At 41.8% G+C, this 26523-nt stretch overlaps 2 protein-coding genes across 2 annotated transcripts in view; both read right to left on the bottom strand.

Moving 5' to 3' along the window:
- The window catches only part of LOC115095641 (tyrosine-protein phosphatase non-receptor type 20-like), a 154503-nt gene extending 151371 nt beyond the window's left edge, over positions 1–3132 (bottom strand). Inside the window, exons 1-2 of the mRNA XM_029609638.1 lie at positions 3033–3132; positions 961–1053 (exon numbers count right to left, since the gene is read on the bottom strand). The gene's annotated coding sequence lies outside the window, so the exon portion shown is untranslated. The remainder of the gene's footprint in view (positions 1–960; positions 1054–3032) is intronic.
- A 3859-nt stretch (positions 3133–6991) lies between these two features.
- LOC115096196 (FERM and PDZ domain-containing protein 2-like) lies at positions 6992–18547 on the bottom strand. The gene is made up of 5 exons (XM_029610707.1): positions 18458–18547; positions 11366–11554; positions 10999–11155; positions 10096–10306; positions 6992–7070 (listed from the first exon to the last, which is right to left on the bottom strand). Exons 1-5 carry the CDS (start codon positions 18545–18547, stop codon positions 6992–6994), a joined length of 726 nt encoding a protein of 241 aa, XP_029466567.1.
- Between the last annotated feature and the right edge of the window lie 7976 nt (positions 18548–26523).

The raw sequence follows: 26523 nt of genomic DNA, 5'->3' as shown, positions 1-26523 counted from the left end.
GAAGGAAACCCGATTTCGGAGCGGCCTTGGAGGGAACGGAGGCAGGCTGCGCGGCTCGGCGCACACAGGCTGCCGATTTTGGGCAGCCTTCCGAACGCCGACCCCGGATTTTAATGGATATGCTCGGCTACGCGCGTATCTATTGAAATCCCACGTACTCTTGTTCGTGCCTGGTGCGCGAACAAGAGTACACGTCTGCGCAAATTTATAAAATCTACCCCAATGCGTACCTATGCTCAAAGAGTTGCCTTAAAGTGATCATGCACAAAGCCAAACATATTTCAAATAAAATATAGACACATGTTGATTGTGAATATCTTTAACTCTTCCCAAAAAATGTCTTTGTTTTGTACAGGTAAATTTTTGCATGTAATGGAATTTTACACACAATTTTAGATGGCTGAAAAAACACATTACAGCATAAAACCCAAGTTATGTGCATACCTTCCAACTAAGCTTTTGAAAATATATTCTGTAATGGACATCTGCACTTCCCTGGTGTCACCCTGATGTTTGTACTCCCAGTCACAGAGTTATGTTGTAGCAAGCCACTTATTCTATTAGTCAGGGTAGGCAGTTTCCTGAAAAATTCACATGTACAATCTCCCCACCTCTCTGCTACATATCTGCTAGAGCCAGACTACTACCATGACTGCCTGCACAAGAGGAATTTGAGACTCAAACCCTGGTAATACAATGTAGTTTCCTCTCTACAGGCCGGGTCAGTTGTGAGCAAAACTAAGGCTACATGCCAGAATCCATCAAAACCTTGACTGCACAATCTGATACTGCAAGGGGTAAATGGGAATGAGGATCTCTAATGGGGACAGAGAGCAACAGGGAGGACACAGCTGCCTGGTGCTCCCTACAAATATTTTGCCTATGTAGTTTAATATCTCACTGGTCACCACTATACCAAGGTCACCTATGATACACACCAGAATTGTACAGGTTACCTACCAAATCCATATGTAGGGTCTCTCTTCAGGCTTACACAAATTATTTCTCTTTCTGCTTCAGTTACAGGATTGTCTATTGAGCTATTTAATGAACCTGAAAGTGGAATCAATCATTTAATTCTATTATTCTATATATCACTTTATATAGTAAATCAGTCAATCTATACATCAATATATTTCAAGGAATGCATAAATATATCAAACCATTATCAGTTTATGTATGAATTTTCCAATCAACAGATCAATACATAATTAAAATCAATATATAATTAGCCTAAATAATACAAGCAATATATTTCATTGTTAATTCATTTACTAATTTCTATTAAAACAATATACTAATGTATTTTTTTTACCAATTCATCCACAGCAATAGCAATAAGTTATTGATGTCAATCCAAATCAGATAATGGAACAATTTCATCAATCAGAATGCAAAGAAACAGGACAGTGTACTTGAAAATGTAGAAGATTTATCAGTATATTTTTCTCCAGGATGTCAAATGGAATTTGTAATTACATAAACAATATATACCAAATATCAAACTTAAATAAGGCAAATATTTATCAGTGATAAACAATGTTGATAGATGTATATAGTGATATATATATGATGTAACTGAGCAAAGCATGCCTTCTCAAACATTGTAAATAGTCTGTTATAGTCACCGAGTTATCTATCTACTACAGCTTCCTCTTCTCCCAGTTCCATTTCACCCTGTTTTATTGTAACTTTTACCTCTTCTTCTATGTTATGGTTAATTTTTTTTTTCAAATCCTAAGTTCCATATAAACCAATCTGATATGATTTGTATCATGAATGTCAGTATATAAAAGTACTAAATAAATAAATAAATAAATAAATAAATAAATAAATAAAACAAAAACTGAAAATGAAGTAGAACTTAATAAATAAAACTGATGCATAAATAATATAACAATATGACATTAAAAGTGAAAGAGAGCTGCTAATGTGAAGGTTGCTTTGGGAATATAATCCCCAAGTAATATTTTGTAATGTTTTATGGTAAGATTCACCTGCTTAAATTAAAAAATATGCAAGCAATAAGCTTGGTGCCAAGAAGTAACATTAAATATCTCTGTACAAATCATGCCTGTTATGTCTACAACCTTCCAAAACATTAGGCTACAAAAGTTAAAAAAAAACAAAAACAAATACACTCCCACTGAGCTGAAATAAAATGCCTCAGTGTCTATGAGTTATTCAGTCACAGAAATTATGGGAAGTCAATGAAGTCTAAGCATTCTATTTGGCTTAAAAAATCTATAAAAGAAAACTGTAAACACAGGGTTTCAAAAACAATATTATTCACTTTAAAAGCTTTACTTTCACAATATTATTTAACTTTTTGAAGTTTCCACATACCAAGGACCTAATTTACATAGGGCCTGATTTTAAAAAGCATTTACATGCTTAAAACTGGGTTTTACATTTATAAATGCACTTTACCCATGTAAGTGGGCTTTTGAAAGTTGATACAATATATGCCATTGAATTATCAGTAGGTTTTACATGTGTTAAGTGCACTTAACGTAGTTAATTGGCTTTTGAAAATTGCTATGATAGTGTGTTAAATTTACATGCATTAACTCCTTTGAAAATTCACCTGTAAACATTTTTCCCATAGATATAAAATGGCAGAAGCACCATAGAAGTGAATATTCAAAACCTTTATGTGCATAAAAATGAGCATATATCATATGCTTGGGTTATAAAATACTTGCGTATATCTGCTCACAGCCATATATGCCCATATACTCTACCACACATTTGTTTGAAAGTTATTCTCATAGTAAATCAGGTCCTAAGTTTGCTTGCAGAGCTACTGACTAAACAACACCCCCCCCCCCCCCCCCCATAGATTAATCAGTGCTGTCACTTTTGCCAGCATGATTGCTACAAAGTCTACAGGTGTTCAGTTCACCATGCGAGGTTTTGAAACTCTGGTCAGTGCACAATAAATGCAACTTTTCTTTTTATTGATCTGATGCTTTGTACCAAAACCCAAACTCCAAAACTGATATAAAATCCTATGTTAATATTCTACCTACTCCAGGCAGCATGCTGAGTAGAATGGATGGACAGATAGTCATAGCTCTTTTGTTTTTCACACAAGTTTGAATGAATTTCTGATTGTGAATCTTCAGTTGATGTACTTTTGAAAAATACAAACAAACAAAAGCATCAGTCTATTAGGCAGTTCTATGTTCAGCAATCAGACAATGTACATATATATTCAGACACTGTTTTAAAAAGAGAAATAATATAATTATAAGCTTGTGTTTGTGACACTACAACCACTTTGACAGTAGTGAAATTTAAGTGATGTCAAAAACATTTAGGGATATTTTCAGCTGAATTTAGGTACCTACATTTTTTACTCAAAATACCTAAATCTAGGGCTTTAATTCATATTCCTAAATTTAGGGAATAAAGTTAGGGGGACTAGTGCCAAAAAATCAGTGCTAAGTGCCTATATTTTGTTCAGTGCCCTAACTCCACCCTCACAGCCACCCACTTTTTAGGTATCTTACTCTAGGTACCTAATACAAATAGGCCCCTATATTTAGGTGCCCAGCCCTAATCAATTTTCAAAGGGGCCACTTTAGAAACTTAATTCCCTAAGAGACCTATTTAATAAAGCATATCACAAACACACTTTATAGTAAAATTACTACTTACCTGATAATTTCCTTTCCTCTAGGGCAGTCAGGCCAGTCCGTACACATAGGTTATACATGCCAACCAGCAGATGGAGACAGAGATCAACAGACTCGCTGATATCACCCTTATATACCCTCTGTGTTGACATCAGCCTGCCAGTATTCCTGAAAAAGCTAACTGTGGACAACCTGAACAATAGTCAAATTCAACAACATTAATTCCTTCTTTTTTTTTTCTCCGACATGTACAAAATGATAAGGAAGCCAGAAACAGTAAAAGGAAAAGGCATCAAAAAACTACTTACCAAAGAGGTCAATCTCTGACCTGACCTACAGAAAATGCGTTAACTTCTCTGAAATTATATATTCCAAAACATACAGATAACAATAGCAGGCAGCATAGAGCGGGAGCAGGGACTGGCCTGACTGTCCTAGAGGAAAAGAAATTATCAGGTAAGTAGTAATTTCACCTCTCTCTTCATCCAGTCAAGCCAGTCTCTTCACATGGAATATACCAAAGCTACCTCCTCATAGGGTGGGATTCTGCCTGAGCCCTCCACAGCACTGCTGTTGCAAACGAAGTATCCTCCTGAACTTTAATGTCTAGCTGATAATGTCTGAAAACGTATGCAGGGAAAACCACATTGCCACTCTACAAATCTCCAGAGGAGAGAGATACCACTGTTGGTCGGCCCAAGGAGTAGCCTGTGCTCTTGTAGAATGAGCTTGGGTCTGTTTTAGTAAAGGCATTCCCGCTTCCACATAGGTCGCCATAATCACTTCCTTAATCCAGTGTGCCACTGTAGCCCGAGAAGTCACCTTTCCTTTCTTTACTCCACCATAAAGAATAAAAAGATGATCAGATCTCCGAAACATAGTAGTAAACTTAAGATATTGCAAACGATGCCAACTTACATCAAGAGAAAGAAGAAGCTCATGCTCCTCCTCATCTCTCTGCTTGACCAACAGAGGCAAGGAAATCAATTGATTCAGGTGAAAATTAGAGACCACCTTTGGCAAAAAGGAAGGTACAGTCTGAAGCTAAAACCTGTCTTGAGCAATCATCAGAGAGGACTCTCTGCAAGAAAGTGCTTGTAATTATGAAATCCTTTGCGCCAAATAAATGTTGACCAAGAACACAGTTTTCAAGGTGAGCAATTACAAAAAAAAATGTGCCTAAGAGGTGAAAAGAGAGGTCCCGCCAAAAACAATAAAACCAGATTAAGATTTAAAGAGGAACCAGAATACGAAGAGGAGGGCAAATGTTCTTAACACCCTTCAAGAAGCAGGACCCTTCAAGAAGATAAGAGCCAACCCCAAATGCGACCCCTATAGCAAGATAGAACACTTTCAGAATATTAAGGGCCAGCCTCTTTTCTATACCCTTCTGCAGAAATTCTAGGATTAGAGGCACCGAGGCTTAACTCGGAACTCCCTTCCTCTCAGAGCACCATTCCTCACTTGCCAGACCCAAATATCAGCCCATACGTAGGTATTTGTATCCCTATGGTAGGCCCACCTAGTAACTCGAGGTGGGGATTAGATAAGAGTGTAGGGGGTTAGGGGCAACTTTGACATTCTACGTGACACCTACAAACAGAACAGTGGTCTCTTGTGAAGATTTGCTGGCCTTCGGAGTGAGGAAACTCACTCCAAGATGAGATTTGGGCAAGGTTCTCTCAACCTAGCTTGATGTTACCCAGGTAGAGAGTCCACAACTTCAGAAACATTTTCACTGCCATGGAATATCCTTTCTTCAACAAGTGTGCCCTCTTAAGGGGCAAACCTTATGACACAATTGATCCAGAGCCTGCTGTAAGATTGGTCCCTGACAAAACAGATTCTTGTGCACCTGAAGACGAAGTAAATTACCATTCAACAGATGCCTCAGATATGCATACCAAGGCCTCTGCGGCCACCATAAGAACCAGGCCTGGATGGTCAGCTATTGTTTGAAGAATCCTGCTGAACATGGCCCAAGGAGAGTACATATATAGCACCTCCTTCTACAGCCAATCCTAAACCACAGCAGTTATTCCGGCTGATTGCAGATCTCTCCAGCCATTGTAAAACTGACACACATTTGCAGTTAAACTGCTTACCATCAAAACCAGAAGTGGTTGACCCCATTTGGAAATAATCAGATCAAATGCCTCATCTGACAGACTTCACTCTCCCAGATCTAGAGCATAACAACTGAGGTACTCAGATTGAAGATTGTCCATGCCTGCTGTATGAGATGCTGACAGAGCCTATGGTAGAAGAACATCCATTTCCAAAAGTATCTGTTGACTCCGGGTGCCCCCTTGGTGATTTATATAGGCTACTGCTCTGGCACTGTCTGACATCACTCGAACTGCCTGACTGACCAACCGCAGGAAAAACTCTAGAAGCGCCAACTGAATCACTCGAGTTTCCACACAATTGATGGACCAGTTCACCTCCTCAGGAGATCATTGCCTCTGGGCCACGGATTCCTGACAATGAGCTCCCCATCTTTGGAGACTCACATCCATGGTCACTACCATCCAGACAGGAGGCACCAGTTCTGCTCCTTTGGTCACACGTGCATACTGAAGTCACCACCGCAAGCTCTGACTGACTGTCCTGGGAATAGGAGACCGAACCAAGTAGTCATGGGACTGGGGATTCCATCGAGAATGTAGGGGCCCTCTTAAGAGGTCTGTGGGCCCTGGTCCATGGAACTAATTCCATAGTTGCCACCATGTACTCCAGGGTCCGAAGATAGACCACACAGTTGGGCGCACCATCTTCTGCAAATACTGTAACTAATTCCACAGTTTCTAAATCTCTGCTCTGGAATGAACACTTTGCCCTACTTCGTACATAACTGAGCTCCCAGATAGACTAGGTTGTGTGATGGCTGTAACTTGCTCTTGGAAAGGTTAACCTCCCAACCCAGTTCATGCAACAACTGAATCACTCTTTGAGAGGCCATAAGACTCTCCTGGTATGATTTTGCATGGATCAACAAATTGTCCAGATACGGATGAACCAAGATGTATTCCCTGCAAAGCGCTGCCATCATCACCACTATTGCTTTTGAAAATGTTGTTGGGGCTGAGGCGAGAACAAATGGCAATGCTGAAACTGGAAGTGCTGGTCTAGAACTGAAAAATGGAGAAACTGCTGGTGCACTTTTCAGATCGTATATGCAGATACACTTCCATTAAATCTAGAGAAGTGAGGAATTCTCTTTTCTGTACCGCTTTGATCACTGACTGTAAAGTCTCCATTCTGAAGTGGGACACCCGCAAAAACTCGTTGGCCTACTTCAGATCCAAAAATGGTTGAAAGGAGTAATCAAATACCGGAATCACCTCTTTTTAACTATCAGGCACTAGAGCATAGTCTGTACGACGACTCTCTTTTCGACAGAGTTTCAAGGAGAAACCATAAATGCATCTGAAACCAGATGCAGACATTTCAAAGCCAATACTCAAAATGGTGCCGATCGCTGTCATAGTGAGGGCAAAGGCAATCGGCGCCATTTTGAGTATTGGCATCGGATGGCGATTTTGAGTCTCAAAATGGCGCCGATCGCCTTTGCCCTCACTGTGACGGCGATCGGCGACATTTTGAGTATTTGCATCGGACGGCCGGCATTCAAGCAGGTCACTCCTGGACCCCCGCTGGACTTTTGGCAAGTCTTGTAGGGGTCAGGAGGCCCCCCCAAGCTGGCCAAAAGTCCCTGTGGGTCCAACGGGGATCCTGGAGCGACCTGCCGTCCGATGCCAGGACTCAAAATGGCGCCGATAGCCTTTGCCCATACTATGTCACAGGGGCTACCGGTGCCATTGGTCAGCCTCTGTCACATGGTAGGAGCACAAGATGGCGCCGATGACCATGTGACAGGGGGCTGACCAATGGCACCGGTAGCCCCTGTGACAAAGGCTATTGGCGCTATGATGAAACTAGCACCAAGTGTGTGAATGAGTTCCCAGACCCCACCGCTGGACCACCAGGGAGTTTTGGTAAGTCTTGGGGGGTCAGGAGGGTGGGGGTTTATAGTTAATTTTAATTTTAGCTGAGACACTAATTTAACTCGCCGTAGTAACGTATTTACAGATCGACAACTTATGCAATTCTCCATACTTCCGCATGAAATGGAATTGACCCCCCACGAATACGTATCACGTACGCAACGAAAACGTTTTGGCTGCACATCTCTATTCTACATCAACTTCTGCATCATCTCATGCAGGGGGAAAAAACGAGAAGTCTTCTGCAAGCTGACCATAATGGGATCCCCCTTGCAAACCTTGGAAACTTGCCTCTGATCTTATCCTAACTGCATAATATGCAGTGATTGAGAAATTAATGAAGACAACATCCCTATTAAACAGCCATAAGACAGACCTATGAGCTTCACCCTTTGTAGGAACTTCACTCTCCTCCAAGGCATCATCCCAAGGACCTACAGAGAAGGGCTGATATCTGTCCAGAGAATCTTCTGATAAACCAAGATCCTCTCCCATATCCAAGATTGGTTCCCTGCCCTTTTTCTTCTCATAGTAATAAGCCTTGCCCTGAGAAGTTGCAGCAGGTTGGGTTGCCTTCTGTGTCATACAGAAGGTCTGTAGACTCTTGAAAAATTCCACCCAGGACAATGCAGATAAATCCATGTAAGAGGAGCAGGGAGCTTTACCAGAAGGGAGGAAACCCCCGGATCCTGCCGCAGTTCTAGGAAAAGATTTGGAGACCCAACCTCCAGTCCTGGGCACTGCTCCCTCTCTAAGCTGAGCACGTGGGCAATTACTCATACATTTTGAAGCATTGCTCACAAGTTTTACATGGTAGCTCACATAAATTTTTCTTTGTGCTATATACAGAAATGAAACACTAATACTGGTGCTCAAAAATTGTTGGTTTAAAAAAATTGCTGCTCACACAAAAAAAACATTTTTTACATACCCAGTCACTCCTTAAAGGCAACAAACTCCTGGGCTCCTCTGTCCTGATCCTGGAACTGCACCTCCCCCTAAAGAAGAGGGAGGGATTTCTCCTGTAGGCTCCAATGCCAACTGAGTTGAACCTTCTGCTGCTCCAAATTTAGGGGCTGGGACTCCTCCCCCATGCTATTAAGCAATCTCTGCACAATTTAAAAGCATTCCCAGACTGAACAGGGTGAAAACTCAAGCTGAGTACAATGTGGTTTATTTCCTGTGCTGGCAGCCTGGTGCCATATTGTCCTTCCCATGGCTGACATCCTCGCAGTTTGCCAGAAATCATCTCCAGCACAGTAGAGCTAAAAGGATCAGCACCACGCCCCCCCCCCCCCCCCAGTCAAGTCGCATCCACCAGTGAAGCAGGAACAGTCGCCCCTCTCTCCCTAATAGGAAAAAAGAAGACCATTATGTTTTGTGTTTTTACTTTATTTTATGCCCGCGAAGAGACAGCAAAAATGTAAATGCACAGTGTTCTAGCTTCTCTCTCTTAGCCAATGTGGGCTAACCTGTCTTTCACAAAGGAACCAGAGGAATGGGGTGGAGGGGGGCCCAGAGAGAGAGAGAGAGAGAGAGTACACTCCACAGACAGGATGACAAGGAAAAATATCTCCATAACCTCCTGGAAGTTCCATTGCTAGCGAGGGAGAGGGAGCTCCTCCACGAACCAGCCAACCCAGCTGAGGGAGGGAGGCTCAGCTATCACCTTAAAAGCATTTGGTTTAAACTCCTCCAGCTAGGCCTGTATCCACAACAAAGATATGCATGTTCACCATCTGCTGGAGCCAGAGAATACTGACAGGCCGATTTCAGCCCAGAGGTATATAAGGGTAACATTAGCGAATCTGTTGGTCTCTGAACCATCTGTTGGTTGGCATGCATAACCTATGTGTAGTGATTGGCCTGACTGGATGAAGAGGAATGTGCTTTTTTAACTTGATTTAGTATGCTGCAGTGAACGTGGGTACTTTCTCTTTGAAAATTAGCTTAAAGTACATATGCTAAAAGCACAATGCTCATGGGCTTTTTGAAAATTCTTAGTGATACCAGAAAAATAAAGTGGTATAAAATTCAGCAAGAGGAAGCAATTACATGGTGAGGAACATTAGAAGAAAGATGGCTGAGAAACAGAAAGTAAGCGAGCACTTAAATATTGCAAAACGTTGAGTTGGCACTGAGGGGGGGAGAGATATAAGAAGGAGGTGATGATCTGGATGTCAATGTTAGCATTATGTATTTTTTTAAATTTTACATTGCTCTGTTTTACAAATGTAATAAGATGTGATTAAACAAGTAAATGAATAAAGAAACATTTCTTGACTTTATAACCCATAGAGCCCTTTATAATAGCTCTATATTAACTCACATATTCTATGATTATAACACACATAACGCAATGCTAGGTTTAGAAAAAGGTTCAGCTAATGAAAAAAAACAGAGGAAAAAGAAGAATACGGAACTTAAGCTGCAGCTTATAAACCTACCTGCAAACGTTGCTTTCCTCTCTGCTGTCTTCATTCATCCCAACACTAAAAGCATCACAAGACTGACTCATCATTCCAGCACAGATGCTCTCCAGGGTTGTGCTGTTAAGCACATTCTCAGAATGGCACAGCCTTTGAATCCGGGATAATTGCTCATGCTGAGCAACACATTTGAAGTTTCTTTTTTCCATTTTCAAAGGCTTATTTTCCTCTGAAAAATAAACATAGTGGTATACATTAGTATTATATTCTGTCAGCTATCATTTATGGACTCAATCACTAGATGTTGTCCTATGATGTGCCTAACAGAGAATATGTAGGTTAAGTATATTGCAAACCACACTGAAGATTATTTAGGAAACCACTGATCTTGATGACAAAAGATTTTCCTATGCAGATATGCATTTATATTAAATAGGATATCTGCTCATGAGTAATTTGGTACAGTATATTCATTGCATTGAAAAAAATAACAGAACAGAAATTGGCCAACTTACTGATTTTTTTGCACTGGAGAATTATAACAGGATGTATGTTTAACATCTTTAAAAAAGAAAGGTGTTGAAATTCGTTGAGTTAAGCATTGACAAGTATTCTGTTCAATTTCAATATGCATTTTTAGAGGATATGTTAATTGTACTTTTTTATTGGGATGATGATTAATATGATCTAAATTACATGAACATATGAGTCTCAAATGAAGAGCAATGAATTTATGATTAATTTCTGGATTTTCCGGGACAGTTTATGTGGTTTTGCATAGACTTTTCCTGTTGGTCACTGACTTCCAAATATCTTTGGTTATTACTGGGTTAGCTCTCTAGTTTGTAATTTTTAGCTGTGAACACCAAGCTCTGAGCTAGGCATTGACATATATTCTGTTTAAATAATGCAAGAACTCACCTGATGATGCATGACAGAGGCCTTTAGAATTCATCTGTGCATGAAACGTGTGCAGAGCAGAGCAGAGGCCCAGCAAGTACTTGCAAGTTTTTGCGCTGTCTGTCATGAAACTATGTTTTTTGCCACTGAAACTGCTTTCCACGGTGAACTTTTTTCTCTAAAGCAGTAAAAAATGCACACACACAAAACACTTCTGTCATTATTTTCAATAAAGTTCTGCCAGTGGGACTTCCCAGTTGAGATCCCTCTTCATTATCTCAGCAACATGCCTTTAAGATTCAAGAATTATCTCTGAAAGAGTCTGCATTATGAGTGAAACACGGGACGTGATTAAAGGATTATGTGGGGAACAATTGAACATACTCACATGAGATGAAAGTCTCTCTGTTTCTCGCCACTGGAAGCGCATGCTTGCAATCCGACAGCCATCTTTCACTTCATAAACAATAATCCCTTTGGTGCAAATCCCCAAAATAATTTCCCCTCTGCCTGAAGTCTTCTTCCCTGGGAATACTCGGTGAAACAGCACTCCATATTCTGACAGCTGTTGTGTTACCTTTACAGAAATACAGTTGTATGATAATTCATTATATTCAACATAATCAATTAGCCAATTTAGGATCAGATGTACTGAACATTTTCCTATAGGACCCTTAATAACTCTCTTAAAAAATGCGGTAACAAGCCAATGAGAATTAAGTTTTAGTACACTGTCTCATATTAGAAACCTGCTTAATAATTGAGATCATCAAAAAGAGTTTGGTTTCCACAGAAATCAAATTTAAAAAAATTAAAGCAAGATATTTTCTTTAAAAATTGTTTACTTACATGTTTTCAACTATCAGGAGTATCATCTACTTTCAAGCTCCAAAGGAGATAATTGCTTTTAACTTTTCATTAGTGCCCAAAGCTCTGACACAGAATACTATGTGGCAGTTGCAATCATTTAAACAGAATAATCCAAAGGGCTAAGTACCTTCTGGGCAGCCAGTTTTCACAGGCTGAAGTCAAAGAGTCTCAGATGAAATAACACAGCAGTCACTTCCTCTCACAGTGCTTGGAAGATCTAAAAATGTTTAGATTGATGCATAGTGGAGGCTATTTTCAAAAAGCCCAAAATGGGCACATTGAACACGCCCAGTTTATGCAAATATTTTCAGAGAAAATATCCATGTGGTTTCTCTGTGAAAATTGCCCAAGGTAAAAGTGGGCTCCCGTATATGTGCTTATGCACGCTCAAGTGCACATACACAAGAATTTTAAATTGTGAGTGTAATTGCACGTATATGATTTAAATTACATCCATTGCATATATGTATGCACCTAATTTTAAGTGGTTACACAAGCAAACATAATTTGCATATCTTCCTTAGGACTTTGTTGACTTAAAGCGCACAGGCACATGGATTTTAAAACAAGCTCACATGAAGGACTATTTTAGACCTAGTCCTTAGTGGAACACAGGAGTTTGTGTGAGAGGTAACAGTGTTGAAGCCACTTGCCAATAGTGATCATAGCATTATAAAATTTGACTTAGTAACTGGAGGGAGCGCAAAAAAGAAATCTACTACAACAGCATTTAACTTTCAAAAAGGTGGCTATGATAAAACGGTTAGGAAAAAACTGAAAGGAGCAACTACAAAGGTTAAGAGTTTAGCTCAGGCATGGATGTTGTTTAAAAATATCATCTTGGAAGCCCAAACTAGATGGATTCCATGCATTAGAAATGGTGGAAAGAAGGCTAAATGACTATTGGCATGGTTGAAAGGTGAGGTGAAAGAGGATATAATATCTAGAAGAACATCTTTCAAGAAATGGAAAAGGGATCCAAATGAAAACAGGAACCATCATAAGCAGTGGCAAGTCAGATGCAAAACATTGATAAGGAAGGCAAAGAGAGAATTTGAAAAGAAGCTTGCCATGGAAGCAAAAACTCATAATAAAACTTTTTCAGATACATTGGAGGAAAAAAGCCTGTGAGGGAGTCAGTTGGACCATTAGATGATCAAGGGGTAAAAGGAGCACTTAGGGATGACAAAGTCAAAGCAGAGAGACTAAATGAATTATTTGTTTCTGTATTCACTGAGGAAGATATAAGAGATATACAATTGACAGAAATAATAGTCAAAGGTGATGAATCAGAGGAACTGAAACAAATCTCAGTGAAACTAGAAGATGTATTAGGGCAAATTGACAAACTAAAAAGTAGCAATCACCTGGACCAGATGGTGTACATCCCAGAGTGCTGAAAGAACTGAGAAATGAAACTGCAGACCTGATATTAGAAATGTGTAAACCATCAATAATATCATCTATGGTACCTGAAGACTGGAAGGTTGCCAATGTAACACCAGTTTTTAAAAGGGGATCAAGGGGTGATCCAGGAAATTAAAGACCAGTGAGTCTGACATCTGTGCCAGGCAAACTGCAAGAAATTATCAGAAAGAGCAAAATTGCTGAACATATAGATAAGCATAGTTTAATGGGACAAAGCCAACATGGATTTAGCCAAGGGAAGTCTTGCCTCACAAATTTGCTACATTTTTGTAAAGGCATGAATAAACATTTGGATAAAGGTGAGCCAGTTGATAGTCGGGCGGATTTTAAAAGCCCTGCTCGCGTAAATCCGCCCAGATTTACGCGAGCAGGGCCTTGCGCGCTGGCGCGCCTATTTTCCATAGGCCGCCAGCGCGCGTAGGTCCCGGGGTTTTTCGAAGGGGGCGTGTTGGGGACATGTTGGGGGCGGGACCGGATGACGCGGTGTTTCGGGGGCGGGACCGGGGGCGTGGCGCCAGCCCGGGGGCGTGGTCCAGGCCTCCAGACCAGCCCCCGGGTCGGAAGACGGCGCGCCAGCAGTCTGCTGGCGCGCGTAGATTTACGTCTGCTTCTCGCAGGGGTAAATCTAGGGACAAAGGTAAGGGGGGGGGTTAGATAGGGCCGGGGGGGGGGGTGGGTTAGGTAGGGGAAGGGAGGGGAAGGTTAGGGGAGGGCGAAAGGAAGTTCCCTCCGAGGCCGCTCCGATTTCGGAGCGGCCTCGGAGAGAACGGAGGCAGGCTGTGCGGCTCGGCGCGCGCAGGCTGCCCAAAATCGGCAGCCTTGCGCGTGCCGATCCAGGATTTTAGAGGATACGCGCGGCAATGTGCGTATCTTATAAAATCCAGCGTACTTTTGTTTGCGCCTGCTGCGCAAACAAAAGTATGCGATCACACTTTTTTTAAAAATCTACCCCACAGTGTATCTGGATTTCCAGAAAGTATTTGACAATGTCCCTCATGAGAGACGTCTTAGGAAATTAGAAAGTCATGGGATAGGTGGCAGTGTCCTATTATGATTTACCAACTGGTTAAAAGATAGAAAACAGAGAGGAGAGCTAAATGGTAAATTTTCCCAATGGATCTGTTCTGGCACTTGTGCTTTTTAATATATTTATAAATGACCTGCAAATGGGAACAACAAGTGAGGTGATCAAATTTGCCGATGACACAAAATTATTCAAAGTTGTCAAATCACAAGCGGATTGTGAGAAATTGCAAGACAACATTGCAAAACTGAAACTGGGCATGCAAATAGCAAATTAAATTTAATGTAGACAAGTGCAAAGTGATGCACTTAGGGAAGAGAAACCCAAATTATAGCTATATAATGCAAGGTTCCACATTAGGAGTCACCACTCAGGGAAAGGATCTAGGTGTCATTGAAAATACATTGAAATCTTTTGATCAGTGTGCAGCTACAGCAAAGAAAGCAAATAGAATGCTAGGGATTATTAGGAAAGAAATGGAGAATAAAACAGAGAATATCATAATGCCTCTGTATCACTCCATGGTGTGACCTCATCTTGAGAATTGTATTCATTTCTGGTCACCACATCTCAAGAAAGATGTAGCAGAATTAGAAAAGGCACAGAGAAGGGCAACCAAGATGATAAAGGGGATGGAACAATTCCCTTATGAAGAAAGGCTAAAGAGGTTAAGACTCTTCATCTTGGAGAAGAGATGGCTAAGGGAAGATATGATAGAGGTCTATAAAATAATGAGTGGAATGGAACTAGTAAACATTATACAGTTGTTTACTCTTTCAAAAAGTACAAAGACCAGGGGAAACAAAATGAAGTTACTGGATAATACATTTAAAACTAATAAGAGAAAATATTTTTTTTACTCAATGCATAACTAAGCTCTGGAATTAATTGCCAGAAGATGTGGTGAAAGATATTAGTATAGCTGTGTTTAAAAAAAGTTTGAACAAGGTCCTGGAGAGAAAGTCCATTAACAAATATTAAGGGAGAGTTGCAGAAATCCACTGCTTATTCTTGGAATAAGCATCTTGGAATCTGTCTACCCCTTGGGATCCTGCCAGGTACTTGTGACCTGGCTTGGCCACTGTTGGAAACAGGATATTAGGCTTGATGGAGCCTTGGTCTGACCCAGTATGGCAAGCCTTATGTTCTTATGTTCTACCAATTAGTCCACCAGTTTGCTCAGTCTATCTTGAGGTTATCCAGACTCCTCTGGTTCTTCAGCTTGCACTCCCCCCAGTTGACCCAGACCCCTCACCCAGTCATTTTAGGCCTAAAAAGAGATTTATGCAGACTTAAACCTCATCAAGTGCAGAAGTAAATATATGCAACTAACATTCCACCCTGGGCTGCAGCTGCTGGATTTAAAATATGGATTTATGAATGCAACTGTTGGACCCCACCCAAGAACACCCCTGACATGTCCCAAACTCTGCCCCTTTTCCCCACACATTCTGTTGCTTATGCATGCACATATATGTGCATAATTTGTGGCTTTTAGAGTACGAGTTGATCGCTTTTGGCCCAGATACTTGTATATATAGGCTTTTTAACACAACCAAATATTTTAAAATTGACCCCCTAAAAGCATTGCATACTTTACACCTGTTATTTGTGGGTAGTAGTCAAGCAGAAGCAAATTAGTACTTGCACACTTGACAACTGAATATACGTGCACTGTTTTCCTCCCCCCCAACCGAAACATGCCCACAAGGAGGAGAAATGACTACTTACCTGATAATTTCCTTTCCTTTAGAGAAGGGTAGATCAATCCCAATGATTGATACAGATGGAGCAAAAGATGATATCACTGCTATATAGCCCCGCCCCTATATCAGCCCACCGGTATTCTCTGGAAAACCAAACTGTGGACAAACTTGATTAAACTTGAACATTATTAGCACCAGGCAACCATTTTTGTTTCTCGACCAACCAGAACACTGAGCTCAGCCAAAAGAAGGAACATATCTAGCAAACAGAGCTAGAGAAGCCACTTAACAATCAAGAGCAGGAATCATACTCTGCATTGCTCACCCTAAGAAGGCTAACCACAAAATCCAAATCTGGTAGCCAAGGGTGGATCTGAGATTGACTAACCCTTCACTAAAGGAAAGGAAATTATCAGGTAAGAAGTAATTTCTTCTTTCTTAGCATTCGGGTAGTTCAATTCCAACAAGTGGGATGTACAAAATCTAATCCCAAAAAGGATGGGAGGCTGCCACTAGCACAGTCAAAACCACCCACACAAAAGCTGCGTCCTCCTTAGCTCTAACATCCAAGCAGTAATGCTTGGAGAAGGTGTGCAAAGATGACCATGTCGCCACTTGGCAAATTTCAGCAGGCGACAACAAATGAAGCTCTGCCCACAGTGCTGCCTGAGCCCTCAGTGAATGTAGTCTAATCTAATTTAATAAGGCAACCTCAGCAGCCACATAGGCTGCCAAAATGACCTCCTTAATCCAGCGCACATTCGTTGCTCACGTCGCTGATGCTCCCTGCTTACATCCACCATGGGACACAAACAGGTGATCAGACTTTTGAACAGTCTTAGTCACTTCCATGTAGTACAGTAAATGATGCTTGATGTCCAAGGAACTCAAAAGGCAGTACTCAGATTTACCTCTGTCACTGTCCAAGGAAAGAAGAGAAATGGTCTGATTCAGCGGTCAAAAGTCAGACCTGCCAAGAGCTCAAGAACCAAATTAAGATCCCATAAAGGCACCAGAAGCAGCAAAGGGGGCGAAGAAGTTTAACTCCCCACAAGAAACGGGACACATCCAGATGGGAAGACAATGGCCCTCCATTGACTCTTCCCCTATAATGAGCCAGTGCCACAACTTGAACCTTCAAGGTATTAAGGGCCAAACCCTTAAACAGGCCGTCCTGTAAAAATTCCAAAATAAAAAATGAATATGTATACCCTGGAAAAGAGGAGGTGCAGGGGAGATATGATGCAAACCTTCAGATACTTGAAATGGTTTAATGATGCACAATCATCAAACCTTTTCCATTGGAAATAAATCAGAAGAACTAGGGGTTACGAAATGAAACTTCAGGGAGGTTTACTCAGAACCAATGTCACGAAATATTTCTTCATGGAGAGGGTGGTGTATGAGGGTGGTGAAGATGAAAAAAGTGAAAGAATTCAAGAGAGCATGGGATAAACATTGTGGATCTCTAAATACTAGAGGATGGAAATGAAGAAAAGAGTGCATGGAGTTAACTTGCTAGTGCGGCAATTACTACCCTTAACCAATAAGCTTGATACTTTTTGATGCAACTTCAGCATTTGCTCTCTGCGTCAACAGCAAGAGGTAACAGGGAATTGGATTCATATAATACCAATGAGGGCCCTGATGTTTACGGTTTGGGAAACTGATAAGCATGGGGGTAACCTCTATGGCAAGGCAGATACTACCATAAGCTTGCTGGGCAGACTGGTTGGACCATTTGATCTTTTTCTGCCATCATTTCTATGTTTCTATGTTAAAGGAATATCCACCTTGAGCAATTAAGTACTTTACTCAGAACACCAGGCTTTAAAGACCCTCAAAATTCTAACGGAAGCTAGAAAAGTAGAAAATTTCCAGGCCTGAAGAAGATTGGAAATTACAGAAGGTGAATAACCACTCTTCAACAGCCGAGCCCTTTCAATGACCAAACCTTAAGACAGAACTGATCCAGATCCTCATTAGAATGGGCCCCTGACATAACAGATCCATCCGAGATGGTAGCCGGAAGGGACTGCACACCAGAAGTCTCTGGAGTTCAGCGTACCACGGCCTTTGAGCCCAATCCGGAGCCACTAAAAGGATGGTGTTGGTTTGATTTGCAATCCTTTGTACCAGCCTGCCTATCAAAGGCCAAGGTGGGAATGCAAACAGCAGGGCGCCATGTGGCCACTCCTGAACGGGAGCATCTATGCCTATTGTTTTTGGATCCTGCCTGCGACTGAAGAAGCGTGGAACTTTCACGTTGTTGAAGTTTGCCAAAAGATCTAGTTCTGGTAGACCCAGCAGTACACCAGGGCTGAAAGGCCTCATCTACCAGCTCCCATTCTCCTGGGCCCAAGCTTCTCCTGCTGAGGAAATCAGCTCTGATATTGTTCTTTCTGACAAAGTGAGAAACGGATATGCTTAGGAGATGCTGCTCCACCCATACCATGAGCACAGCTATCTCCTCTGATACCTGTCGACTCTTGGTTTCACCATGATGATTGATGTAAGCCACAACTGTCACATTGTCAGACATTATCCGGACCGCCCAAGACTCTAGCTGCTCAGCGAACCATAGACAGGTCAATCAAACTGCTCGTGCCTCTAGTCTGTTGATGTTCCACTGCTGCTCCATTGCATTCCAGAGCCCCAAAGGCTCGCATCTGTCATACTAACCCATCTGGTGTCAACAGGCAAATTCCCTTTCTGAGATGGGATTTCAACTGGGATTTCACCTCTAACGGAAGAAGCAGCCTCACCACGTAGTTCTGCAACTGCAGATTCTATCGAGAAAGCAAGGTGGGATGAAGAGGACACATATGTGCCCTTGCCCAGGGAACCACTTCTAATGTGGCAGCCATCAACCCTATGACCTGTAGATAAGACCACATGGTTGGCCGAACAGAGTTCCAAAGGGATCAGACTCGCAGCATCAATGAGTGGATCAGAGAGTCGGCAAAAACATTCTGCCCTGCCTTGTATCAAATCAAACCCTGAGATATTCCGGGGTCTGAGACAGCTGCAAATTTCTCTTGGACAGATTTACCACCCAGCCTAGTTCCTGTAGCAAGGAAACCACCCTCCGGGAAATGCAAAGACTCTCTTCCAATGTCTTGGCTCGAATCAACCAGTCATCCAGATAGGGATGAACTAGAATGCCTTCCTTCCGAAGGGTTGCCACTACCACTACTATGACCTTGGAAAAGGTCCTGGGCACTGTGGCTAATCCGAAAGGCAAGGCCTGAAACTGGTAATGATGATCCAGGATGGCAATTCGAAGCAACCGCTGATGTTCCTTCCAGATGGAAATATGCAGATACGCCTCCATCAGATCCAGAGGCATGAGGTACTCCCCTGCTTGAACCGCCACTATGACAGAGCACACCATCCATCCTGAAATGCATGACTCATAGATATCAGTTGATGCCCTTGAGATCCAGTATGGGCCGAAATGATCCTTCCTTCTTGGGCATGACAAAATAAATGGAATATCAGACCATTTTTCACTGCAATTCAGGAACGGGAATCACTGATTTCAGAATCAACAACCATTGTAATGTCGTTTCTATTTCTACCCTCTTCTGAGGGGAGTTGCATGGAGAGACCATGAAGGCATCCAGAGGAATGTGAAAAAATTCTAGAGCATAGGCGTTCCGAACCAGTTTGAGAATCCATTGATCCAAAGTAATCTGGGCCTAACCTGTGATAAAACCGGGATAGATGACCACCAATCTCCCGCACCACTAGGTGAGCCTGCAAAGACCAAGTGGTTCTACCTCCGGAGCCCATATACTTTCAAGGATTGTGGGGTGAAAGGACTGAGATTTGCGGAAGGGACGGGATTGCTGGAAAGAACCTCCCCTATAAAACTGAAAATGTCAGTAGTCTCGAGAATGGCCACTCACCCGAAAAGTCCGGGAAACTGGTTTCTTATCCTCTGGCAAATGCAGGACCTGGGTCTCTCCCCATTTAATTGCCATTTTTTTCTAAGTTACTGCAAAACAAAAGCAGCTTAGTCAAACTGGACTTTGAAATAGTATCTGCAGACCAGTTGTGCAGCCACAGCTGTCGCCTGGCCACAATAACTGAAGCAGCTCCTCTGGCGGCTGTGCGAAGCAAGTCACAGGCCACATCAGCCAGGAAGGCGGCTCCTGGTTCTACAATATGTCCTAAATCAGAACCGTCACAAGCTGACAAAGCCACAAGGTAGCCCAAGCTACCTGAATATACGCAGACGATATTCAGTTTTTCTTTCTCACATGGCAGGATTGGAACTCCACACTAAAATTCATTACGCTCTGTTTATCCTTAGTTAAAACATGGTTATTGCATAATAAACTAAGTTTAAATTTAACTAAAACTGAAATAATGATTTTGGGCAACCCTCCATTTGTTAAAATTCCAAATCATATATCATTAGATAACATAAACATCTCTAACAACGTACATAATTTAGGAGTCTACTGTGATTCTAAATTAAACATGCACTCTCACATTCAATCTTTTAAAAAATTCATCTTTTAAAAAATGTCAAGCCACTCTTAAATCATAATGCCTTCCATACAGTTCTTCAGTCTTTAATATTAACAGGTTTAGACTACTGCAATTCTCTTTATTCTGGTTTGTCCCAGTCCACATTCTGGCTGCTTTAAATGGGGCAAAATGCAGCTGCCTGTCTACTTTCTGGCACCAGAAAGTTACACATCTCTCCAGTTCTTTATAGTTTGCATTGGTTACCAATAAAATGGAGCATTCAATATAAAATTCTGACTATTATACAGGATGAGATTTTCTGAGTGCGGAGACGCGATGAGATTTTCTGAGCGCGGAGACGCCGTCTGTTTTTGTGCTGCAGGGAGGAGCCGTGCAAGGCCAACTAAACGAGTGAGTTCCATTGTGTTGAAATGCCAGAAAACTGTAAAAGAGAAAGATTTTTGTTGAAAGGGAATAGTGTGTTAGTGAGTGTGTTTTTCTCTTTATTATTAGGAAGAATCCCCTGAAGCAGGCGAGATGAGCCGCCGAAACATTGCAATGTCGGGAGGTTATAGATTTTAACAGTCACAAAAATAGCGGGAGGTTGAATTGCCTTTAAGGCAGAAATAACTTTGAGTCACGAGAGAGGTGTTGGAAGGAGGTTTCACGGAGTGATTTTGAAAAAAGCCTTTAAAAAAACAAAGAAAAAGATAAGTAATATTAAATCAATGTGCAGTTTTAAAAAAAGTTGGAAAATAAAAATTGCTATGTAGTGGGAATTAGTAAATGAGGTGAAAAATCAAGTGCCACTGCTGCCGTGAAAATGGTTGTAGCCCTGTAAGGGCAAGAGCCTAAACGATTGAGCACTAATATTCTGATACTAATTCCCTGGGTTTGAAATGTATCAAGTTTAATTGATAAGTGTGGTAGTCCTCATGTGTTTGAGTATTGAGAAAAAATTTAAGATGGCATTTAAGAGTTATTTGCTTACTCGCGCATTTAATATTGTATAACACAATGTGAATGTCTTTAATATGTTAAAGTGAACTCATGGAGTGTTGTTTGTTGAACCTCCCTGTTAGATCTACCATAAGGAATGTTATTCAGTGAATCTTCTTGTAGGGATAAGTCTCTAAATGTTAGATTTTTTACAACTTGATATGGTTTCTATGAAACCTTACACATTTGTTTGTGTTATTTGTGTTTTTGTTTTTATCATTATGAATGTATATTATGTATATCGCCTAGGCCTTTTAGTGTTAGGCGATTAATAAATTTTATTAAATGAAAATGAAATGAATGCCAAGGACTCCTCCTTTATCCCATGGCTAAAAGTGTTCAAACTGTGGAAGTCCATGCATACTTTAAGCCACTCCAAGGAGGGCATTTTTCAGCTAAACATTTTAACCAGAATATTTGCCTACATAAATGACATAAAAAATTGCCATAACAGAGACGCAACATTTTGTTTTAATGTTCTGAAATGTTTAACAATACCCTTAAAAATTCGAGTTCTGCTTCATCTTCAGACAGGTTAAAGTTCATCCTGTGTAATCGTCTTAGCTCATCTTGCACACATGCTGGACCCATTCTTTCAATAACACTTGCTGGAATGTATTCTTCCATGTAAAAATAGTCTTTATCATATATCTAAATTATATATAAAAAATGAATAATAAAAGATTTATTTCAAAACAAATATTGTATTAAAGAGATATAGTTACATTGCATATTTAGATATACCTGCTTAAAGAAACAGCAAACATTCTATAGAACTATAGCATGTTCTCTAACCTATAAAGATAACGACAAACTCATAGTAGAGATATGCATTTTCAATACAATGAGTTTTGCTTTGTTTTAGCGCGTTATTTCAAAATAGCACATACTCAAAATGGAAATAGTGTAAAAGGGAGGATAACTTTCAAATAATTCCTTTTGGCCCCATATACATACATATAAGGCCACACGGGAATGTACTACATTATTTTGTTATCTGCACATATCACATTATACACTCAGATTATAAAATATACATATATCTATTCACTACATACGCACCTATGTTTGGTTATGCGTGAACACCTGCAATGTATTGAAAGCATGTACTTTCTCAACTTATTTTATAAACATGCATGCATACTGTATATTTTACAAGAAAAAAAATATGGGTTGCTTGCGTAAAACCCTGATTTATATAAGGAAGTAGGTGTATTTTTTAAAAATGTGTGCATACTTGAAATCACCAGTTTGCAGATAGCGCCACTTGTTCACCCAGTCTGTCTTCAGTTCATCGAGACCCTCCTAGTATTTTACCCCGAACTTCACCCACTTCACCCAGACCACCCACCCAACAATAGCAGACAAAGGATAAGCCTGATATTATTTGCGCTAATTAGCAGATGTAAAATTGTGCAGATAAGCTGCCATATGTATTTGAATAAATCTCTTATAAAACAGCAACTTATGTATGTGCAAATCACTCCCCCAACATGCCCACTTATTTTGTGTGTACATTTGCTTGCAAAGGCAGTTATGTGTGTGTATGTGACCCAATTGAAAATAAGACTTAGCCACAAATGTTTCATGTACACAGGGGTACATACCATTTTCGCATGTAACACTTTAGAAAATTCACCCCTAAATTTCTAGATAGTGCACACTAATACTTTAGTCTGCCCAGCAAGCTCTCACACTTATTTTCCCATACTTATCTTACCTGCTAATTTTCATTCCTGTAGTACCACAGACCAGTTCAGACTCCTGGGTTTTTCTCCCTGCCAGTAGATGGAGACAGAGAAAGTTTCACTGACACTGTACATAACCCAGTGTACCACCTGCAGTCCCTCAGTATTGATCTGTACCCAAGCCAAGATGACAGCAACAACCATAAATTTCTAAGCAAGCTTCTAAGCAAACTCTTTTCCCTCCAACGATCCAGAAAGTGAAGTTGCCCAAAAAGACAATGGAAAACTTGTTTCCCAAATTTAACATAAGCGATCAGCATTGAAAACTTCCATCAATTCCGCACTATATTCATAGCTAGAGCATGAGTGGCGGACTCTCCCAAGTAAATAAGCAGGATTCTGGACTGATCTTTGATACCACAGGAGTGAAAATTAACAGGTAAGAATCAATTTTCCTTTCCCTGTATGTACCCAGATTAAACCAGACTCCTGGAATGTACCTAAACTCCCCTTAACTCGGGTCAGACGTGGAGAGTTCTGCTCATAGAACACTCTCACTAAAGCACATGGAAGCCAGATCCTCGACAACCAAGCGATAATGTCTAGCAAAAGTGGGCAATGACTTCCCAGTAGCCACCCAGAAAATTTCACATGGAGACACCTGCTGTGACTCAGCTCAGGAAGTCACCTGAGAATGTGTCAAGTGCACCCCTAAAACTCGCGCAGCAGGCACCCTTAGAAATGAAAGTTGACTCAATCGTTTCCTTCAGCTACTGCACAATTGTAGCCTTAGATGACTTATTTCCCTTCTTTGGACCACTCCACAGTACAAAGAGTGACCTTTAGATACCTCAGTAATGCATGCATCCAATCTAAGAACCTAAGATCCCACATGAGGCATAGAGGAATCCAAATCCATAAAAGCTGGAAGCTCTACTGTCTAATTAAGATAGAAAACAGAGACAACCTCAGGCAGAAAAGAAGGTACCATGCATAAACATACCCCCGAATCAGACATCTGTAGAAAGGGATCTCCACATGACAGCACCTGGAGCTCCGAAATTCTCTTGGCTGAACAAACAGCCACCAAAAAACCACTTTAATAGTCAAGTCCTTAAACAAAGCTCTCTTTAGTGATTCAAACCTAGCTCTTTAGTGGTTCAAACAGAGCCTTACACAAATCTCTAAGGACTAGATTCAGATTCCAAGATGGACAAATGTTCCGCACCTGCGGATGCAAGTTCTTAGCTCTCTGAAGGAACCATAGAACATCTGGATGTGCAGATAGAGGATACCCTTGCACCTTACTCCGGAGACAACACAATATCGCTACCTGGACACTCAGAGAGTTAAAGGCCAGTCCCTTGACCAGAACCTTTCTGTAGCAAAGTCAAAATATATGACACCATAGCCTGAACAGACTAAGGCTACACTCCATCAACAGCCGAGCAGGACTCGAAGATCCTCCAAATTCGCACATATGTCAAGGATATAGAAGATGGAAATAACCGCTTCAGAATATCCCCTCCATCTCAGTTGTCTCCTCTCAGAAGTGAAACCATGAGACAGAAGTGAGCCGACTGGACCAAAAATATTGGGCCCTGGTGGAAAACAGTCGACCGATGTCCGAACCTCACGGGCCCATCTATGGCCATGTTGATCAGATCTGGGAAGCATGGTCAGATCTGGAGCTACCAGAATCAAGTTGCCTGGATGTTTCTCTATCCGCCATAATCCCTTGTCCACCAGAGGCCATGGGAGGGAAGACATAGAAGACTCCCTCGAGTCCACAGCAGCACCAGAGCTCTGATTCCTTTGTACTGTGTTCTGTTCAGGGGCTGTAAAACCACAATACCTTGATATTCTCTTTGGTCAGGATATTCCCATCTTCCTGCCTGAATCTGCCTGAATGTTGTTCACTCCAGCAATGTGAGATGCTGCCAGCTGCTCCAAGTGCTGTTCTGCCCAGAGAATCAACTCCCGGGCCTCTCAAACCGCTGTCTGATTCTTGGTTCCACCTTGATGGTTGATGTAGTCCACAGTCGTCGCATTATCTGATAGGATCTGTACTGGATGGCCGCGTAACTTTGGCAGACAGGCAAGCAATATGTTATGATTCCTGCCCATGGAGCTACTCCCCACGAGCAGGCCTCTTACCTCCTGTGCTGTGTTCCCGATGTGGCCCAGAGGCCGCTGACATCAAAGCCACACTCCTCGGCAGTCGGGACCTGCTGCTTCTTGCCGATACACAGCAGCAGGTCCGAAAGGGCTGGGAACGGTCGGAGGACTGTTCACTAACCAACATAGTGTTGTTGACTTCTAGAAGCATGCAAGTCCGGCAGAGGGTTAGACTTTGTCTTCACCCATGCTGGGACATGTCTCGCCAACCTTTGGTGCTGTCTTGGATTCTTCTGGGATCGTGCCGAGGCCCAAGGGCACACAATCCCCTCAAATGGGATCGCTCTCCTAGCAGTCCCAAACACAACAGTATGCAAGGCCATGTGTCCAGTGAACATGTTCCTGTGATGGACTTGCCTTGTTCCTGGAGTTCTGCTTCAGAGTCTTCATCTTGAGTTTGTTCCTGGACTTGTATTTGAACCCAAACATTTTTTTTGGTTCAGGACTTCCTTCTACGACCTGCTGGAGGTGCCAGCTGTCTGGATTCCACGGACTGCAGGAGGCTCCTGCGTCCAGACATTTTTTCCACCTTTTTCCAACCTGCAGGAGACGCCTGCACCCCACTTGGTTTGCTGGTTCCAGTTGTTCCCACCCTGGGTCCCTCCCAGGTCTTTGCTGAAGTTTCTTGTGTTTCTTGTGGCTTTTTGTGCTGTTTTCCTCTTGTCTGTGCTGTTTTGTTGTTCTGTTTGTTTGTTGCTGTCTGTTTTGGTGCTTGTTTGTGTTCCTTGACGCTGTTTGCCTGTCGAGTTTGTGCTGTTCGCTTTGTTACGGCTATGGCTGCTGTGCAACCGCCTCACCACCAGGGGTCCTTCTAGAGCTGGCTGTCCTGATGGGCCCAGTCCATCTCCCTTGTTCACTCTATGTTCTGGACTTCCCTTTATATCCCTGTCTGGCAGTTCCCTCGGTGCTTCGGCATCGAGCTCGCCTGGGCTCCCTGCTCTAGCCTTCCTTGCTTTGCTGTGCATGTGGTCCTTGGGCTTTGCCTTGCCTTGCGCTGTGTGTGGCCTTCGGGCCTTCTACCCTGCTTTGCCTTGCCTTGTGCTGTGTGTGGCCTTTGGGCCTTCTACCCTGCTTTGCCTTGCCTTGCGCTGTGTGTGGCCTTCGGGCCTTCTACCCTGCTTTGCCTTGTCTTGCGCTGTGTGCGGCCTTCGGGCTCTCTGCCTTGCCGTGTGTG

The sequence above is a fragment of the Rhinatrema bivittatum genome, chromosome 7 (genome assembly GCF_901001135.1).
Source record: "Rhinatrema bivittatum chromosome 7, aRhiBiv1.1, whole genome shotgun sequence".
NCBI classification, from domain to species: Eukaryota; Metazoa; Chordata; class Amphibia; order Gymnophiona; family Rhinatrematidae; genus Rhinatrema; species Rhinatrema bivittatum.
This window is presented reverse-complemented; position numbering and strand designations above follow the sequence as displayed.

Coding starts and splice junctions, on each gene's coding strand:
- LOC115096196 (XM_029610707.1), bottom strand. CDS start 18,547: ATGTCTGACAATGTGACAGTTGTGGCTTACATCAATCATCATGGTGAA. Junction 10,307..10,998: donor CCTCTGTCATGCATCATCAG/GTGAGTTCTTGC, acceptor TTTATTTTTCAG/AGGAAAATAAGCCTTTGAAA. Junction 7,071..10,095: donor GAGGAAAGCAACGTTTGCAG/GTAGGTTTATAA, acceptor ATCTGGTTTCAG/ATGCATTTATGGTTTCTCCT.